Here is a 13,911-nt window from a genome sequence, read left to right as displayed (position 1 = left end):
CCCCTAATGCCAGCCCAGCACTTGCAGCTCCCTCTCTATCCCACCGCACACCGACCCCCTGGAGAAACACCATCAACAAAAAGAGGTGGAGTTTATATGTTCTCTGGTATTTAGATACAGGACCAGTGACTATGGGATCTCTGGAGGGTCACACACAGCGTGTCAGAACAAGGGTTTACAGTTTGTTATAGGAATCTGCCTGAATTTGTATTTTACCACCATAGTTAGTACTTAGCCTCTGGCTCCACCATCAAATCCCAATTGTGCAGAAATAAAAAAAATATAACTAGCCTCTGGGACTTCAAAGCCAGAAATAGATTTTTGGGAAAAAGTGGTGGAAATTCTGAGCCAAGTTAAATGAATGAGAAGAGATGCCTTGTTTCAAGTTAAGATCAGATTTATTTTCAATTGTTTTGGCGAAGATATTGTGTAACTTTCTGCCCCGTTGTGGAGATTAATGAATAAACTGTACCTGCAGCATCCGCTTTACATCCGTACCAGCTGATGTCCTTGCATGACAGCAAGTCACAAGGACAGGCCCAACATAAGCAGGTGAAGTTTTTCTGAGGGAAACCATTTGGGCAGTGTCTGACACACACCTGGGAAATGGCTCTTCTACCACACAAGGCACAAGCAGAAGACAGAACAGGCTCAAAGGGCAGTTTTTGGAATGGGAGGATCTGCCTGGTCAGAATTGTTGCTCTTGTGCTTACTGGCGTAGAAGTTTGGCCTTTCCTGAAGTGTCTGACAGTTCTGCCAATTATGCTGCCTCAACTAGATCCAGTCTGGAGTCTAAATAGCTCAGTTCCTGGGTGTCTGGTTCTGGAGCTGCCAGTCATGAGAAAGGAAGAAGATTCCTGCACGAAGGATGACTATTCCTGCCCAGTGAAGAAGCATTTCCAACTGTTTCTTCAGCCAGTCTCACACATTTCCTGCACTCCATCATCACAGTGCCGATCATACCTGGGCACAGGTTTTTCTGGCAGTTTTAGGAAACACCACAAAGAATAGTTCACCCTGGTGTAAACCCCCCATTGATCAGAAGCACTACAGCAGGGACTAAACATCCTCATGTCCTCAGAAGAGCTGAACACAGAGACCTGCCTTTACTTGCAAAGTTTACACAGTTACCAAAAATCCTTACAGGGAGATTGCCCAAGGGAACCATCTCCTTCAATTCTGACTCATGGTGCACAAACCCTGAACTGCCTTCACAGACTGGAGTGCATGCACACCTGGTTAACCCCAATCAATATTTAAGACTTCAGCTGTATTCAGATTTAAAAATGAATCTGAAAAGCATTTAGCAAAGGCTGAACCTGGAGAGAAGGATGCATGTTGAAAAGGGACTAGTCAGCCCAACTCTGGCTTTAGGCTAAGCAGGCAGCAAAAACTGGAGCCAAACTCCCTTCTAGTAAGAACTCCAAAGATGTCAGTGCAGTAACAACAGGAATGTATGTGGTGCAGCAACAATCCAGTACTGCAAAAATACTCCAGATTCCTCAGTATACAAAACGTAAGGTAACACCCACTGACAGAGGTCCCAACTTTCTGAGCCCTCATTGAGTATGTACATGTAGGTATTGCTTTTAAATGCAATACAAGATTCTGCTTATTGCCCCTTATCCCCAAGAAAAATGGTGTTGTCTAACTCCCATTGTTGCCCCAACGGTAAAGTGATTTATTGGTTTACTCTTCTGCATCCTTCTGAACTGTGCTATTTCTGTAAAACACAGATCAGCCAGCAAGCTAGAGCCTGGAAGCAGATCAGTGAGCACAATATTGTGCTCTGGTTGAAAATATCAGCTGTTTCAAATTTATTCTCCTATTTAAAAGGAGTTGAATTCCCCACTAATTGAGGTAAATTCTTCTCCAATACAGCCAGTGCGCTCTACTTCCTCATAACATATTCTCAAAGATCATGTCCTGCCCTGCTGCCAAGGGCCCATAGTACAGGCCACCACAGTGGTTTAAAAACTATGCTTGATTGCAAGAGTTCATTAATTCTCAAGCATAGGAAAGCAGCCAGGGGCGAGTGCATGCAGGCTGACATGGTACATTTCCCTAGCACTCCCTAGCATCAACTCCTACAGCACGGAGTCAGCGAGACAAATCTCACCGGTGCTGCGCCTGTCCTTAGCCTCACATTATTCCCAGGGAATGCTAGCTCCCCTGCTGTTTGCCATTGCACAGTGCTGAAGCAAGGCACACAGAGGCAAGGGGATTTCCAAACTAGCATCTTCTGGCTGCCACCGCTTTGTTCTGCCACAGGCCGGGGCACTTCTGATTTTCTTGGAAGTGAAGAGAGAAAGACGATTAACACCAGGCAGTGTACCCTCCCCATGTGGAGTGCAGCACATCCCCAGAAGCAGCCTCCCTGGTGAGCTGTTTGACAGTGACAGCATGGAGTGTACTCAGCGAGCAAATATAGTCACAAGAACCTAAGAGCTATTTGGTAGGGCTCCCAAGTGGAATATTGCACCCAGTGGTAACTAACACTAAAAGCTTTAAACTGTGTAGAAAATTAAATGGTTTTGCATAATACAAAAATAAAGATACACCACATTGTTCTATGCTAGTTAGTGAACAGCAGTGAATTTCAGTTGAGTGATCCCTCATCTGCATGAAACAGATCCAAACCAGAGCGCTGTAAATACTGCCATCAATCCCGTAATTATGGCTATTTGAGTGAAGCAAACAGAATCCCTGAGAAACCATTCACACCATTCGTTTGTCAAGCAGCTCTTTCTTGGAGGATGATCGTGATTCTGAGGTTCAGCTGTAAAACATTTACTCTTTTCTTCTTTAGCAAGCCATGTCATTTATTCCTTGAAAACATCTTAACTCTTCTTAGCTGTGTCCACAGATCATGCCAAGTTACTGGGAAACAGTCCTCCAGCTGGGAAAGAGATTCCAGTCTGGGGTTTTCTTTTCCTCATAACATCACAGCAACAAATCACCAGGTTCTTCCTCTGGGGAAAATCAAAATAGAAACATACATCAGTGGCAGGGAACAGAACATAAGAATGGCCAAACTGAGACAAACCAAAGATCCCTAGGAGACACCACTAGTTACCCCCTACCTCTCTCTAGTCTGAAAACTGGCCATGTATAGCTACCCTTTGTTTCCTATTTTTTAGCCAATTACTAATCCATGAGAGGACCTTCCCTCTTATGCCACGGCAGCTAAATGGCTTAAGAGCCTTTAGTGAAGGAGCTTGTGAATGGTTTTCTAAAAAAAGCTAAGTACACTGTATCAACTGAATCCCCCTTGTCCATGTGTGTGTTGACTCCAATTCGAGTAGACTGGCGAGTAATCAGTTCCCTTTACAAAAGCCATGTTGACTCTCCCCCAACAAAATATGTGCATCTATGTATCTGGCAAGACTGTTCTTTACTATCATTTCAACCAGTTTCCCCAGGACTAAAGTTAGGCTTACTGGCCTACAATTACGAGAAAGACCTGTGGAACCCATTTAAAAAAATTAGCCATCTTCCATTCATTTGCTACACAGGCTGATTTAAATGATAGGTTACAGAATGGTTCCTGTAAGGAAGCAAAGAGAAGCTGCATCAGTACTCGCAGCGCAGGTACCTCCATTCGGGCACCTGGATCAGCCGGGGAATAATCCAGATGCATTGCGGGGATGAGGGCAGCTCTCTGTGCAGTGGCTTCTCCCTCTCACTTCCTGGTCCCATCGCTTTTTAGTCATGCGGGGGAGAAGTCACTACACAGGGCGTTTCTCCCCACTTGCCCAGCTCCCATGCATCAAACACAGCCTTGCATTTGGGGTCCCCACTCCACTCCTCCTGCACTCCCTACCCAGCCTCCCAAACTCCTGCCATGCTGAGCCTCATCCCAGGACATGATGTAATGTAAAATATACTGTGTGAAACATGCCTCCCATTCTCCCACCACCTCTGATTTAAAGAAAGCACTGTATCATCACAATCATCGGGAGCCCCTACACTTAGACCTCTCCACACCCAGAACCCCTGCACTCAAACCCTCACATCGCCCTGAATTGGGAGCCTCCCGCACCTGGAACCTCACCTCACTGCATCCTGACCCCCACCAACCAAGCTTCACTCCTCCAACATTCAGACTCCTCACGGAGTTCCCCACACCCAGACCCCTTCCCCATGAGGTAAAACCACCTTCACCTACACTCCCCTGCAGAGTCCTATTCCCCCTGCAACCAGAACCATCCAATGAGCCCCTGTGCATCCAGATTCTCCGTACTTCAGGGACTTGTATGCCAAAATAATTCTGCAAATATTTGTCAAAATAGCACAGAAACTCAACATTTTTAACTTTCAAAACACTTGTCAAAAGAGAACTGAGACTAGTGTGACTACACTGTGTGATTTTGATAAATAAAATATGCAGAGTTTTTAAATTATTGCATGCAGAATTTTTAACTTCTTGGCACAGAATTCCCTTGGAAGTAGCTGAGTGCAGTGTGCCAAGGTCTCTCCTAGAAAAACATGAACAGCAGGAATTTCAGAAGACTGGAACAGGGCATATAGTGCCCATCTATAAAAAGGGAAATAAGGACAACCTAGGAAGCTACAGTGCAGTTAGCTTAACTTTTGTACCACAAAGGTAATGGGGCAAATAATTAAGGAGCCAATCTGCACACTTCTAGAATAAGATAAGTTCATGAATTTGTAAAGAACAAATCATATCAGACCAACCTGAGAGCTTTCTTTGGCAGGATAACAAGCTTTATGGGTAAAAGGGAAGTGGCAGATGTGGTGTATCTAAACTTTGGTAAAGCAGTTGATACAATCTCCCATGACCACCCTCATTAATAAACTAGGGCAACTACAACCTAGATGGTAGGTACATAGCTGGCTGGCTGACCAGTCTCAGAGTCATTACCAATGGTTCACAGTCACTGTTGGAAGAGTCCAGGTATGGAGGGACTCCCGCAGGGACCAGTTCTGTTCAGAATATTCATCAGTGATTTAGATAATGGCACAGAGAGCACATCTGTAAAGTGTGCAGTTGATACCACACAGGGCTTTGGAGGACAGGACTAGCATTCAAAATGATCTGGACGAACTGGAAAAATGCTATCAGTCTCACACATACAGAATGGGAAGTGACTGTCTAGGAAGGAGTCTGGCAGAAAGGGATTTAGGGCTCAGTGAACCACAAGCTAAATATGAGTCAATGGGGTGACACTGTTGCAAAAAAGCAAACATGATTCTGGGCTTCATTAACAGGAGTGTTGTGCGCAAGACATGAGAAGTCATTCTTCCGCTCTGCTCTGTGCTGATTAGGCTTCAGCTGGAGTGTTGTGTCCAATTCTGAGCACTACATTTGAAAAATGTGAAGAAATTGGAGAGGTCCAGAGAAGAGCAATGAAAATGATGAAAGATCTAGAAAACATGACCTGTGAGGGAAGACTGAAAGAGTTGAGTTTGTTTAGTTTGGAAAAGAAAAGCTTGAGGGGAGACATAACAGCTTTCAAGTATCTAAAAGGGTGTTCCAAGGAGGAGGGAGATAAATTATTCTCCTTAACCTCTGAGGATAAGACAAAAAGCCTAGGGCTTAAATTGCAGCAATGGAGATTTAGGTTGGACATTAGGGAAAACTTCCTGTCAGGGTTGTTAAGCACTGGACTAAATCTCAGATTGTGGGTTCTAGATCAGTGGATCTCAGATTGAGGGTTGGGACCCCAAAGTGGATCATGACCCTTTTTAATGGGGTTATCAGGGCTGGCTTAGCCTTGCTGAGGTCTGGGGGTAAAGCCCGAGCCCCACCATGAGGCCAAAGCTGAAGTTCAAGGGCTTCACCCTGGGCATTGGGGCTCAGGTTATAGGCTCCTTATTTGAGGCTGAACCCTTGGCTTTGGCCCCTCCTGGCTGGGTACGTGGGGCTCAGGTTTTGGACCCCAGCCTGTGGTCATATAGTAATTTTTGTTGTCAGACGAGGATTTACGTTTGAGACTGCTGCTCTAGATCAACTCCTCTGGCTGCTGAAAGGGGGAAGGCTCTCAGTCTCTCTTGTCCCTCCCAGGGACCTGACTGCTGACAGTGCAGGCGAGGGGTCCACTCTCACTCTGCTCTGTCTGTCTTTGAGGCTACTCACAGCTTTGCTAAGCGCAGAGCAAGGCTGCCCCCATTCTCAGTGATGTTACAGTTCTTCACAACTTCAGAAGCCCAAGTAGCAGTGCCAGTGCCATCTGCCGGCCGCCGCAGGAAAGGACACAGGACACTGCTGCGGGTTTCCCTTGGGAACTGCAGGGGTAGAGCTCTCTCGCGCAATCAAGCCCTTTTGGTCTGCAGACGATGAAGGCACTTGGTGAAGAGAGCTCTAGGTTCCTGCAAGCCATGAGCTCATCTGGGGCTGAATGCTCTTCTGGCCACCAACATGACTGCATGTGTGAATGCGCGGCCGCAGCTAGTCAGTCGGACACTCCCGCCAGAGCCAGTTCCAAAGGTATCTGAGAACAGGGAGTGCAGGCTTTTCTAGCCCAGCCATTTGCCGAGCAGGGACACAGTATTGGCAGTGCCTTTCCCTGCAAACCTCGAGGGAGCTCCTGTTTCTAGCCAGGCAATAATTCTGTCAAGATTTCAACAACCAGGTGTAATGGGGTGCACTCTCCTCTTGCATGTGCCTGAACTCTTCTGTGGTGGCTCTTTGGTGGCCCAGCCAGGGACTTGGTAGCTAGCAGCTGTCTGCAATGTCCCATTAAATAACTAGGTGTCATCTGAACAGGAAGGATAGGGCGAACATCCTTATGATCTGCATCATGATGAACTTAGGAGAGGATTCAAACAGCAGCACTGGCTGAGATTTAAAGCGCTTCACTTCAAGGTTTACAGACTAGTCCCCTTGCAGGCACCACAGAAAACAGGCAGGGTGAGAGCAGTGTGCAGATTTGTGAGAGACACACAGCAACAGCACGTCAGGGACTTAACACATAGCTGATTGGATTGCTGCAGTTGACTTGCTCCTAAAGCCAACCTGCTACAGACCAAGCATCATGTGTAACTACAACTTAGCACATGCCAGCCCAGATCTGACTAGCCTCTTATTCCCCCTCACCCTTCGATAGGTGAAATCCCTTAGAAAGTGAATTAGGTTCACGTACATTTACAACCACATGGTTAAAACCGTCTGGGACAGTAATTTTGGTACAGGTTGGACCTCCCAGGTCCAGCATCCTCGGGACCTAATTGGTTCCAGACGAGGGGAGGTCAATGCTGGCCCCCTGGACTAGCCATTGCCGCCACCAGCCCTGCTGGGGCTGTCATCCCTGTCAGGACTGCTGCCTCCAGCTGGACTCCCAGGCCTTGCACTGCCATCCCGGCAGGGCTGCCAGCCCCGGCCAGACTCCAGCCCCAGAAGCAAGGATGTTAGCAAGTAGTCAACTGGAGTATCCACTCCTTGCTTCCTCCCTGCCTCTTAAAAGCCAACCCCCCCCCCCCCCGTTGTTTCTTTGCGATGCCGCCTGTCCCCCCTGCCTCCTGCTGCCACCAAGCAGCTCCTGTCTGGGCCACCACGAACAGGGGCCGCTGGACTCGGCGCGAGTAGAGACCAATCAGTCCCGGGTCTGGGACACCGCGCCTCTGCATTTTAAAATGCAGGAAGAGCCCGGCTGCTCTTACCCCATTTAACATGCAGAGCCGCAGTGCAGGTGGCTCCTGGCGCCAGCACGAGCTGGGACTTCTCAATCCCAGCTCAAGCCGGCCCCTGGACCTACCCGTGCTGCGGCTCTGAGAGCGGCCCTTCTCGACTAATCGTGTGGCTGAGATAAATGTTATCGACCACACCATTAGCCAGATCACTGCAATTTAACATCCTTACCCACAGGGCTGCCACCACCTTCCCACCCTGTGGCTGCCATCCCCAGCGAGGCTCCCGTCTGCACTGCTGCTGGCCCCGGCCAGGTTGCCACCGGCTCCGCTGAGGCTGCCATCCCCACCCAGCTGGGCTCCTGGCCCTGGCACCACTGCCTCAGCAGAGCTTCCAACCACAAGCCCTCCTGTGCCCTGGGCCTAGCCACTAGGGCTCTCAGGCTCAGGAACATCTGTGGTCAGACCAGAGTGTCCGTTTTCAGAGGTTCAACCTGTATGGGAATGTCTCTATGACAAGCTGCCACAGCTCATCCCCTCCACCAAATACGGGAGGAACATGTGCGCCATACAGGGGCAGATGAGAGTTTTGCAAGGCCCCGGGCAGCATACTTCCGTGGGGCCCCCGCCCCGTTCGCCCTGCCGTATATCCGCCCCTGGCGCCATACATTGCTATGGTGAAGAAGGGAGCCAGATCCCACATGCCTGCTCTATGGGTCTGCTTTTAACGTGATAGGATTGCGATATGCATGCGGCCAGCCTCCCCTGAAAAACATGACTGATGCAACCTCACTCACCTGCATGGGAACAACTCCAGGAAGCTCTACAACAGCAAATCTCAACTGAATTTTCCTCAGTTACATCTGAATGAGACGGTACCGAGAACATTTTTACATTCATCAATAAGTCCAAATGGATCCACAACAGGTAATCAAAGGGTCCACAGAATTTCAGTCCCAGTGCTTCATCTCCAGCCATTAGTCCTGCCACCTGATTACTGCACGACTATGGTTTCACATCACATCTGTTCACTCGGGACCTCCAGGTACACTTAAGTTCTCAAGGGTATTTCAGGAGACACACAAACAGCTGCGTTCCCACCTCAGCAGTTCAGAGTTCTGAAGCCAGCTATCGCTGTAAAGGCAGGACAAAAACCCAAGACAGACAGTTGTGCTACAGATCCTTCAGCCACTCCATGGTTTCTGTGCTGCCCGATATAAAACCTTTAGCACTAGCATTTGCCATTCATCTGGAGGAGAGAAGAACAAAGAAACAATCACATAGCAGCAGTCCTTTATAGTGTTTATCATGGACAGATTAATACACATTGTTTTCTTCCAGTTGCCAAATACAGTGGGTACTCAGTCTAAATAAAATGTCCCTTTTTCAGACACTGCTTCTTTTGTCATGGATTTGCTGACAAATGAGCTATCACAACTTTTATGAGATGGGAACACTTGTGTTAGGTGCTGTGTAGGGCAGAATGAACTAGCGTTCGTGGGATAAGCCTTACAGTGTTTGTGTTCCTTCTCAAACTGAGGTAGCTGTAGCTCAGGAGACCCTAAGCTAGTTTAAACACAGCTAGCCCATTGCAGGGAGACACTGGCAAACGGTGTTCGGAAATAGCATCAGATAGCAAACATGACTTGTGAGGCCCTAAAAGCAGGAAAGAAGAGTAAGGATGCTGCCAAAGAAGAAAGCTGGACATGTACATGTGTACACTTTTTTCTGCTACCATTATAAAGTACACCCCTCTTCACAAGGGGGAACAGCTGGGACATGAATCTCTCTCTGAGGAAATTCATGTCACCGAAAAAGTTTGCGAACTCTGCCACAGCAATAGCTTGCATCCAGAGAAGTGAAGGTGCCATTTTAAAACCTTGCCCTTTCTATCAAGTGATAAAAACAACAAGTGGTCTGGTAGCACTTTACAGACTAACAAAAGTGCTACCAGGCCATTTGTTGTCTTTTTCTGTACAGACTAACTCGGCTACCCCCTAAAGTTACCAAGTGATAGGCAGTCAGAAGAACAAAAATAAAGGTTATTTCCTGTAACCAGAAGTTCTTTGAGAGGTTTGGTCCCTCTCTGTATTCCACAGGTGGGCAGGCACATGCCCCCGGTGCCTGTTCAGCCATTGAACAGTCAGTGTCAGTCGGCCTGCATACAAGCAGTAGATCTCCCCTTGGCTCCCACATGAGGATACAAGAGGCAGTGAGGGTTGATTCCCCCTCAGTTCCTCTTCATACCAATCTAACCAGCTGTGAAGCAGAGAGGAGGGAGGGTGGGTCATGGACCACACATCTCAGAGAACTTCCTCTTGCAGTCTGCAAACTTCACCTCTTTCAGGAGAGTCGCTCCCTACGTGTGTTTCACATGCAGGGGAATGGCAAGCAGGGCTCAAACTGGAGGTGGGTGCAAGGAAGCCAACAGCAAAGATACTTGCACTGCTGCAGATGCCCGGACTAGTGCACAGTGCCATGCAAACGTGTGTCTGGAGCTCCAGGGCCTGCTCTGCATATGCCCTGCATTGAGAGTTCTGGCAGGGATACCACCATGGCGGCCTGTGCTCTCATGGAGGGGTGCTATGATGCCTCTGGCAGGTGGGGCATGAACTAGCCTATTGCACTCAATGCAGCCAGAAACCCACTTAGAAATCTTTTGAGAAGATACAGCTTGAACTTGGGATCTCAGCTACTGCAAGAGTATTTTTGGTGACTCTCTCATGGGTTTGGTTCTTTCCAGGTAAAAAGCCAGTGACTGCCGGACGTCAAAGGAGTGAAGTCTCTTCTCTTCAGAAGCATGGGGTTTGACCAGAGAGACAGGTAAGTGAACCTGCTGGTGAGGACAATGAAATTCAGACTGGCCTGAGAAGACATTCAGGATGAAGACACAGGGCTGTCTTGTCCTTCTAAAAGACTGTAACCCACAATGCCACTCTCCTGCGTGGTGGGATAGGAAGTGAGAGAAGGGGGCTCCCACTCATACCTTTTCTGGGTTTGACTATCAGACAAAGGAGATGGTCCGGGTGGGAAAAGTTGGATTTAATGTGGCTGCTGCTGAGCGAGTAGACTGAGATGAGCCAGGTCTGTAGATAACATACATGATGTCTGGCAAAGTGTGTCACATTCATACATGCCACTATATGGCATAGCGGCAATAGCCAAATTCCCATTGTGGATTTGGTCTGCAGGAAATCAAAGAAATCAGGTTGCACATCTGCAAGGAGAAAGGCTCTCGCAGAGAGTCCCAACTCTGCCCCACCAAAGTTTCTTGTTCTCATGAGGGATAAAACAGATTTCTCTTAGTTCATGCCAAACCCTCAGTCCTGCAAGAAGCTGAATGAAGAACTGACGAACTGACCTGACTTTCAACAGAAAAGATTCTAACAGGAGTCAGACATCCAGATAGAGAAAAACTGGATAGCCCTGACATCTCATCTGTGCTGCTACCACGGGGGAACATTCATAAACATTCTGGGTGCTAACACTAGTTCAGTGGAGAAGATTCAGAATCAGAAGTGCTCCTGTTCCAGTAAACTGTGTGAACCTCCCTGTGGGAAAGGTAAATGTCTGTATGAAAATATGCATCCATAATGAGGGCTGCAAATCATATTGCCTCCATGACATTAATGCTAATATAACCATCCAAAATTTTCACTTTCAAAGGAAGATGTTGAAGATCCAGAATAGGTCTCCACTCTGTTTTTTGGGGAACTAAGAAATATGGCCCCTCTTCCTTGATATGGAGGCAGGACGTGTTCCATTGACCTTAGATGTAATAGGGATTCCACTTCCTGTTGAAGAGAAGGGAAGGGGAGGAACTCTAGAGTGTATCCCTGATGGATAATCGCCACGACTCAGCTAGCTACCATGATTAACTCCCAGTTAAAGGAGTAAGGTGCCCCCCAAAGGTAAAGGAAAAAAGGGTAGGTGACATCAGATATGGGTCTCGACTAAGATGTCAGAAGTAGTTCCTAGCAATGGGCTAGGAATGGGTCATGGTTGAGGTGGTGCTTAAAAGCAGTGCCTGGTGTCTTCTGTTGCTTGCATGAAAGCATGAGGAGGAGGAGGTGGTTTTGCTTTATCTTTCTGCCTATGCTCCTTCCTTCTCCAGGCTTGTGGGCAGATCTCCAAGGAGCAGAAGGTAGACAGATTATTCATTAAAGGACTAAGGGAGCCATCAACTCTCTCACTGAAGAGGTTCAGGTTTTAAAGGGAAGATCTAGGATGGTATTCTGCGCTTCCCTGGGAAATCCCAGCAGACTGCAACCAAGAATCCCTCCTCACAACAGTACCAAGGCCAAGCTTGTTGATGCTTTATCCACTGCATCAACTGCAGTCTGAAGAGCCATTTTTCCCTGCTCTAGAACTGGGCTCTGTCACCAGGTGCAAGTTTGTCCTGAAATGCTGCCAGCCTAGAGTAGTTGTTGCCATTCTACTTGGTGATGCAGAATTGCAAGCTCACAAAGGACAAGACCTTTGTCCCTACGGGGTCCTATCGCTAGGAGCCTCTCTCTGATAGGACAGTCCATAGGTACTGTGACCTAGTCCTTTCTGTAGCAGCCTGTACCACCAGAGAGTCTGAAGCAGGCTGAGAACACAAACAATTGGCTCTTTCCTGGGATGAAAAAGCACCTTTTGGCACTGAGAGGTGTGGAGGCGCAGGATGCTGGAATGTGCCAATCCTGCTGGTTCCAATATGGTCTCATTAACTGGGAGGCCCAGTCTCTTTGGGCCCTGAAGCTGCAGAATGTTCAACACTGGATGGGTCTCTGACTTCATCCAGCTGGGTCTAGGTCTCATTAGCCATTTTTCGCACAAGTCACGGTATTACCGAGGCTGGTTAGTAAGTATGGAGAAGAGGAAAAGATTCTTGTTGGTACCTTGGTTCCGGTTCAACATCCTCCTCCTCATCTACCAGTGAATTTGGTTGCAGGCAAGAAGAGTGGAAAGCTTCCTGGGTGGGTCCCGGGCATCTACCATCCAGGATCCTACAGTCCCCAATAAGGCCCAAAAGAGGGCCAACCATTTGAATAGGAACCCTGGGCATGGAAAACAGCCAGTCCTTACGAAAGCGACTACAAAAGTGGCAACAGTAAATCTTGGGTCACCTATTTGGGTTTGGCTCTCTTGGGAGCTGCGGGGGGGGGGGGGGGGAGGGGGGGGGGAGAGGAGCCAGCTCATCAGGTTCATTCAAATCTGAAAATTGCTTCTGTTAGAATGGTAGAACTCTCAGCCCCAGACCAGTTCTGCCCAATGGCTGCAAGACGACTCCAAAAACACCAAGCAGCATCATGTTCTGGTGCGGTGACCCACCCGCCTCAGGAGGGCTGGGCCAGAGAAGAGGCGAGACCCCAGGTACAGGAGAAAGAAACCCGCAGGTGCCACGTAGGTCTGCAAGTCACTGCCTGATGCATGGGAGGGTCCAGAGTCAGCATGGACAGTACCAGTACGTCCCGGGGTGTGGTGAGTCCTTTGGCCAGGTAAGTTGTACCAAAGGGTCTGGGCCCACAACTATGGGCAGGATCAGCAGATGTAGCTGTATGCTTGTGGCAGAATCCACAGGCGGATTCTTCTTCCTACAGGCTTTACCCTCAAGCCTGGCTTGTGTGTGGAGTTTTGTTTTGGTCTGCATGTAAGGGTTTGCCTGACCTCAATGGGCTTGGGGAAGGAGCACATTCTTATGGACAGTCATTGATGGGGGTCAATCTTCATGGCCACGAGTGCCTTTTACTTCCACGGCAAACTGAAGGCTCCCCACTTTGAGGGCGCTACTCATTTGGTGAGGACAGTGTACACGAGTGTCTCGCTGGCTGGCTTGGAGAGGGGGCTCAGTCTTCTTCATCAAGTGTTCCTATGACAAAGGGCACAGGCTTTGAGTTCTCACTGGTAAGGAGACAAATGCTGCACTTAGCAAAAGTATGCATCTCACCCAGATAGTAGAGGCAGCCTTGCTATTCGTCACCGATGGGAAAAGATCTAAGGTGGGAAAGGCAGGTTTTGCAGCCCGGAATTGTGGGCAGACTCCCACCCACATAATGGGGAAGAAGTCCTGATCTGGTAAAACAAACTCTATTAACGACACTAAGCTGAAAAGAATAGCTGTTCCATTTTTCAGAAAAGCTGTAAATAAAATGGTGAAGAAAAAATATTGGATTCCACCTGAGGCTGCATGGTGTTAAGGAGGAACTTAGATGGCCTCTAAGTTAGGAGGCCTCAGTTAGGAGCATCAATGTGCAGGCCAACAGACACCGCTTGCCAAAATCTCTGGGCTTAGGAGCATGGTGCGCATGGATACCCACATGTGGATATGCACAGGGT

General features: G+C 48.2%; 1 protein-coding gene across 4 annotated transcripts in view; it reads right to left on the bottom strand.

Moving 5' to 3' along the window:
* Positions 1-327: 327 nt before the first annotated feature.
* Positions 328-13,911, bottom strand: part of MFHAS1 (multifunctional ROCO family signaling regulator 1) — a 46,998-nt gene continuing 33,414 nt past the window's right edge. For 3 of the 4 annotated variants that reach the window (XM_075929191.1, XM_006112298.4, XM_075929193.1), the window contains 2 exons: positions 8,388-8,839; positions 328-2,972 (listed from right to left, as the gene is read on the bottom strand). Coding sequence is in view for 3 of the 4 variants with exons in the window: in XM_075929193.1 (XP_075785308.1) it covers positions 8,775-8,839 (65 nt within the window). In the remaining variant the exon portion in view is untranslated. The remainder of the gene's footprint in view (positions 2,973-8,387; positions 8,840-13,911) is intronic. The other variant, XM_075929195.1, reaches the window with a different exon arrangement.

This window comes from Pelodiscus sinensis, chromosome 5 (genome assembly GCF_049634645.1).
Source record: "Pelodiscus sinensis isolate JC-2024 chromosome 5, ASM4963464v1, whole genome shotgun sequence".
NCBI classification, from domain to species: Eukaryota; Metazoa; Chordata; order Testudines; family Trionychidae; genus Pelodiscus; species Pelodiscus sinensis.
The sequence above is the reverse complement of the archived record's forward strand: the minus strand, read 5'-3'. Positions and strand labels throughout refer to the sequence as shown.